The following is a 6,793-nucleotide window of genomic DNA, read 5'->3' as shown; positions in this document are numbered from 1 at the left end:
ATATATGACAAAAGTATAAAACAATGAAATGTTATTGAGAAGGTGGAATAGGAGTGTTGCACATAACAGTAACTAGGCAGTATTCAACTTAAACTGAAAACTTGCAAAACAAAAATTACAAACTTCATGCAATACTGTGACTGCTGTGGAATGTGACGATGAAGTGCACACCACAAGTCAAGGACTTATTAAGGTTTATACAGAGGTGGCACATACAATTCACAAAAATACCAAGTTCTAACAGTTAAGGCTCAGGTTTCTGCACCCCAAGTGTTATGTTCAGTTTTGGGACTCTCACCACAGGACAGTGAGGTGCTGGAGCATGTCCAGAGAAGGAGGGTGCAGCCAGGTGGAGCTCGGCTTCTTCTTCCAGACATCAAGCCACAGGACAAGAGGAAATGGGCCTCAAGTTGCTCCAGGAGAGATTTAGATTGTGTATTAGGAAAATTTCCTTCACCAAAAGGGTTGTCAGGTACTGGAATAGGCTGCCAAAGGAAGTGGTAGAGTCATCATCCCTGAAGGTATTTTAAAAAGGTGTAGATGTGGTACTTGGAGATATGGTTTAATGAGGAACTTGGCAATGCTGGGTTAAGGTAGGACTTTGATCTTAGAGGTATTTTCCAGTCTAAAAGTTTCTCTGATTCTTCTGCAGAAGGGTTAAATGGCACATTTTAGAAGTTACGCCAACACACACTGAGTCTCTAATGACAGAAAACCACGGAGCATCTGTGTGCTCTTGGACTTCTTGTATCTTTTTTTCTTTGTTTCTTTGGAACATCTGATATTGGCTGTGCAAAGACACCAGATTAGACAAGGCGTATGATTCTGTTTCTGCCTTTTTGTCTCGAACTGTTATGATTATAGGTAGTTTGACACCAGGCCTGCAGTACATTATGGCCTGAAATCGCTCCCACTTGAAGAATCTGAGGCTGTTGCCATTTAAGAGAGCATCAGGACGCACAGGCGAGGCTTTAGACCTCGCAGCACAGCGCGTCTGGAAGGAGGGACCGCAACACCTATTTGTGCTGACTCTGCACTTGGTTCACGTCAGCCTGCGAACAACAACGGTGTTCGCCTACCCTGCTTGATATTTCATCTTCTTTTTGAAAACAAAAAAAAGCCAAAAAACCCCCCCACAGCAGGCACAGTATTCACGGAAGCTCACCCGTGACCGAGCCCCCGCACCGCCCGAGCAGTGCAGCTCCCCCGCCCGCCCTCTCTCCCTCCCCGCGTTCCCGTGCCCGGCTCTCTTCCCGAGTCCCCTCCCATGGCCCGCCCCGCGGGCGAGGAGCCGGCCCCGGGCTCCAGCCCCGGGCTGTTCCCGCCGGCCGCCGGCGCCGCTCCATCCCCGTCTCGCTGCGGGAAGCGCCGCCCGCCCGCACCGGCGTCCCCAGGCCCCGAGCGGCTCGGGGGGCAGGTTTACAGAGCCGGCTCCGGCGCATATAACATGTCCGATTACCTACAGAGAGAGAGGTGTATGTAAAAGGGTACTCATGCTGGCCTCATAATGAGAAACGAGCCAATTCCTGCTCGCAAAGGGAATGTTTTATGTGCAGGCACGCGGTGCTCCTGCGCTGGCTGTGACAGAGCCCGGCGGGGTGCGAAGGTGCCCGACGTCCCCAAGAGAAGAGACTGGCCCGGTGGTCCCCGGGCTGTGCCCCGAGCTGCTCACCCGCAAGAACAGACCATGCCCAGGCCCTGCCGAGGCTCCCGCGGCAGCACGCTAGATCCCAAGGAGGAATGCTTTACAGGTAGATTTTGTTAGCTATTGTCTTTTGCATGTCTCTTGTGTTCCCCCAGGGTTTTTTTTTGGGAATGGGATAAACACAAAGAATGTGCTGGTTGGTAACAGTGCAGTGTGTAATGCGAAACAAGAGCTTGGCTGTCTGTGCTGTTTTATTACATTGTTTTTACTGGTAATCTGTCGGAAACGTCCAATTCCTATTTTACTCGAGGAAAGGACACTACCTTTGTGTGTATGTGGACTCTCTATGTTTCTGACTCCCCCGCCATTCCAGCTTTCTGCAGCTTTCCTAGATGCTGGGCCTGACAATGGGTGGGAATAGCATTTGCATTCCTGGCCATACCTGGAAGCAACATTCGTTTTCCTGGACGTTCATGCCCTGACGTGCCCTGCACCTTGGGAGCAAAACTGTCCTGCTCTAGCTCCTCAGACTGATGCCTGTCTGCAGAGGTGGACACCAAAATCCCTTATTTAGGTAGTGAGGAGAGCCATGAATTAAGAGTCATTTATCAGTATCATTAAAAACTGATGAGGATGCATAACGAAAACAAGTGCTAATATTAAGAACTTTTTGCAGATAATGCCACCAGCCATTGTTTACTACAGGGGTTGATGAATGAACCGAAATTACCAAGAGGACTTTCAAGGGCTAAGCCTGATATTATGAATGATACATTTTAGAGAAGTTGGGCTAATTTGTCAGTTGACCAGCCTTTCAGTTTTTGCTTAATATTGAGCACACAGTCCAGCCTACTCACTGAAATTTATGGATGTGTGAGTGTTAGTGGATCATGACCTTATTACCCATACAGTTAAATTTCTGCACAAACCCCCTGAGGATTTGTGTGTTATCTAACTTCTGTGTTATCTCGTAGGGATTTATGAAATTTAAATTTGGTACAATGCCCTGAAAAAGGTAACACTTTTTATGCTGACGAATTTTATTGCCCTTGCATTGGGTATTTTACTGTCTTTTAATCTATTTTACAATACATTTACAATAGATTAAAAATTCTGAGCAGTGGGGTGTTTCAGTGTTTCTAAAATAATTTTTGGTTGCGCTTTTTGGCACAGCCCTGCTGGTCTACTGACACAGTTACTTCTGGGCTTGCAGCGCTGCTAAAATTACACTCCAGTGATGAGACTCTCAAAAATACTTTCTTCACTCTAATGTTTGAAATAAAGCCAACTGGGTTACATTTCTCTCAGAAATTATGTTACAATGTTGCTGAGATAGGAGAGTTTTTATTGCTATTTTGATGACTGTTTATGTTATACCCAGATGAAAGATGAGAAGTGTGCTCTACAGAGGTGAGTGGGTGTGACATATGCTGTATCTATAAACGCTTCCACGGTCTGTCCCCTGAATTTCCATGGCTGAGGAGAAGTATTTTAAATTTTAAATCTCATCTCTCACATGGCATGCAATGAACCACAGTGGGAGCTAGGGGCATTAGATGGAATTTTTTTGATAGAAGAACCCTTTCCACCCTAATCCCTATCTGTGCTTAGAATCTGTAGTATTGAGAAGAGGGACTTAGGAGAGGATGAACATGTCTTAAAATGTTAAGAGTCTGATTATGCAGGACTGTGCCCTCATGAAGAATCCTTGCTCTCATAACTGCTGCCACTGATGACAGGGAAATTATTTATGTGGGTTATGAACTATTTGTATAACAAAGAGTGTGCAATATTGGAGTCCCAAAAATGTAGTAAAGCTGTTCTAGGAAAAATTCCTTCAGAAGTTTTATTTCTCAAATTGTCAATTAGATGAACTGTATTCTTTCTGTGTGCAATGAAACAGAAACTCCCTTCTTTGATGATGTACTCTCTGCTGATTCAAACAGGGAGGTGTGAAGTTATTTATTGGTTTCCCCAAACTGTATTTACAGGATGCTGTGTGAACTCAAGCAATGTGCCCTTCATATTTACTACAGGGTGTTTGAACAGAGCCCAGTACTGCGTCCAGCAGTCTCTTCATGGGCCACTGAAGTACAGTCGCTCCTGCAGCAAGGACAGCCAGTGGCCAAATATCAGTGATATATGTTTAAATTCTCTAGAAATAAAATTCACAGCAATGGGTGGTCCCTTTTCTTTCAAATAACAAAAAGCTTTGTCAAAGATTTCATCTCAAGAGTTTTGAAGTACCTTATTTTAACCATACTCAAAATATTTTTTAACTATTTAGAATGATTTCTGTTGAACTTATTTGGAAAATCAGGATTCATGAGGAATTGTTGGAAATCTATTGGTTCACTGACATTCAGAAGAGTATTATAAAAGAAAAAATTCCATTAGCATACAGGTCTGGAACTATGACTAAGATACTGAAGTTGTATGTTGCTGTATAGCAACAGACATCTCTGATACCATTGTGTATGGGAAACTCTCCTGATTAGAATTTAGTTTGATTTATAGCCTTATTTCCCTTTGTCTATGGGAAACTCTTCTGATTAGAATTTAATTTGATTTATTACCTTATTTTTATTTCTTATTTAATTTTTACAGATTAAATAAAACCCCTTATGTACATATAATAGATGTAGGTGGAAATTGAAGCAATCAATCTTGTATTACAACGTCTCTAGCAAAAAAAATTACGTAAGCTTGCTTGGAAAATCCCCAGTCACGGTATTAAAACTGATCTTATTTTTAAAGACAGTTGTCTTAGAAAGGATTAAATATGCTTCATAAGAAGAATCAAAAGTATAAAGACTAATAGATGAGAATCTGAAAGTAGGTTTCCAAGGTTTCCAGGTCCACATTTAGAGCTTTACTTAGTGACCTGTTTTTTCAAAGGTGCTGCCAGCTGTGTGTGTGCATTCCATAGGAATGCTCACCTGCCCACCGCTTCTGGGAACAACCTGTAACTCGGGGTCAGCAATGGGAAATTTCATAAGCCCTTTCTCATAGTCCTTTTAAGCTGATCCATTTTATTAAGTTGTTTGCATGAAGTTCAAGGACGCCCCCATTTTGCCTCATGTCATCTGTCTTAAATATTTAAGTTTTGGCAGAGGAAAGCCTGGCTTACATAGTGGGGCCATGGAGGGACCCGAGATGCTGGCTGGCAGCATTGTGGCACTTTCTCTTGGCTGTGAATTGATGCTGCTTGACGTTCTGAACTTCCATGAGTATTTCAAAACCAGAAACTATGGTTCTGTTGTGGGTTTGGCAAATCCTGTTCTTGACTTCTCCTTGAGAGAAGGCAAAAGTTTTTGTTAACTTCCATCTAATTTTAGATGAAAATGGTCCATCACTGGAAATATTGACAGATGTCTTTTCTATCAAAAGCCAGAAACAATATTTAGACATGAGCCCAAGCTTAGAGAGCATAATATTTTGTAAATTTAACTTGTTTCTTTTTTTCACTAGATGAATTTTTCTTCTGCCTGTTGCAGTTTTGCTGTCTAAAGTATTGATAGTTTTCTATGTTTTTGCATCATTTTGAATAAAAATTGGTCATATTATTACATAGTTTAACTCTGGTTCTCCTTGAAGTCACTAATGTACAGACCATCATCTAGCATAGTGAAAATAATTAATTTTATTAAATTATTTTATTAATTTTATTTATCAATGTAAATTTCTCAATCCATGTCTCCCACTTAAATGCTAGTCCATTGTTGCTTCTCTTCTTTCATGTATATTGCCACAAAATTTTGACTTAGTGTTTTTTCAAGTAATAGCTGTACATAGCCCATATTCATTAGTGACAGAGTCAAAGTTTTTCAATGTGTTTTTTTTCCCCTTATTACTTTAGTGACATAAAACTACTTCTGGGGATGTAGTAACTGAAGTGACATTAAATCTACTTTTCTTCTCAACATCTTCCCAAATTACATGTTCTCATTGAGATAGTTTAGATGTGAAACAATCAAAATGGCAGTCTTATGTGCAAGAATTTGTTATAATAATAATCAATAGATTCACTAATCAATAGATTAACCTCATTTGGTTAGAGTTCTGTGGGAACCAGCAATCTAAGCTGTAGCATCAAAATACAGCAGGGTCTCTGCTTCTATTTTTGCAAATTATAGCAATAACATGCAAAGATTCCAAAGTATGCTGTACCATATCAGAGCACAGAAACTTGATAATTCAATGTATTTGATAGGATAAAATCATGAGCTAATTATAAATTGTCATGAAGCCTTTGTGTGTTGTGCAGTGCTTACTAGGATGCTGTAAAGCAAAAGTTGGATGCAGTTAAAGGTTTTTTTTAAGTCAGTGAAATTATTTGGACATCATGCAATTTTCAAGTATCATATTCTATTTGAGAAAGTTTTTTTGTGATTAAGAAGGGGACTTCTGTTTGGTTTTGGTTTGTGCCATTATTTTCCTTTTTGTTTGTTTTATTTATTTAATGTTATGGTATGTTGACCCTGGCTTAATGCTAGGTGTTACCAAAACCACTCTTTCACTCCCTCAGATGAACTGGGGAGAGAAAATTATGGAAGGCTCATGAGTTGAGATAAGGATAGGGAGAGAACACTCAGCAATTATCATCACAGGAAAAAGAGGGGAAGTCAATTTAGTTTAATACCAGTCAAATTGGAATTAGAATATGTTAGTGAGAACTAAACCCGATTCTTAAAAAAAAAAAAAAAGTCTTCCCACCCTTTACAGCCTTAACTCACTCCCTCTTTTCTCTGCCTCCTCTCACTGGGCAGGTGCATGGGCAATGGGGGTTATGGTCAGCTCTGTCACACGTTGTCTCTGCCACTTCTTCCTTGTCACAGGAGGGACTCCTCACACTCTTCCCCTGCTCCAGGATCATTCCCACAGGAGACAGTCCTCAATGAACTTCTATGACTTGAGTCCCTTCCACACACTGTCATTTTCCATGAATTCATCCTATGTAGGTCCACAGTGGGGTCACAGCTCCTGCCAGCAGTGAGGGCTGCTCTTTCCATGGGCCACAGCCCCTGCCAGGAGCCTGCTCCAGTGAGGGCTGCTCTGCACAGGCCACAGCTCCTGCCAGGAGCCTGCTCCAGTGAGGGCTGCTCTGCACAGGCCACAGCTCCTGCCAGGAGCCTGCTCCAGTGAGGG

The 6,793-nt window shown here is 41.8% G+C and overlaps 1 protein-coding gene across 1 annotated transcript in view; it reads left to right on the top strand.

Annotated features, from left to right (window-relative positions):
* The first annotated feature begins 1,403 nt into the window (after positions 1-1,403).
* RANBP3L (RAN binding protein 3 like) overlaps positions 1,404-6,793 on the top strand; it is a 32,591-nt gene continuing 27,201 nt past the window's right edge. Inside the window, exon 1 of the mRNA XM_036403988.1 lies at positions 1,404-1,751. Coding sequence (XP_036259881.1) covers positions 1,508-1,751 — 244 coding nt within the window. The 5' untranslated portion in view covers positions 1,404-1,507. The remainder of the gene's footprint in view (positions 1,752-6,793) is intronic.

Source organism: Molothrus ater, chromosome Z (assembly GCF_012460135.2).
Source record: "Molothrus ater isolate BHLD 08-10-18 breed brown headed cowbird chromosome Z, BPBGC_Mater_1.1, whole genome shotgun sequence".
NCBI lineage: Eukaryota > Metazoa > Chordata > Aves > Passeriformes > Icteridae > Molothrus > Molothrus ater.
This window is presented reverse-complemented; position numbering and strand designations above follow the sequence as displayed.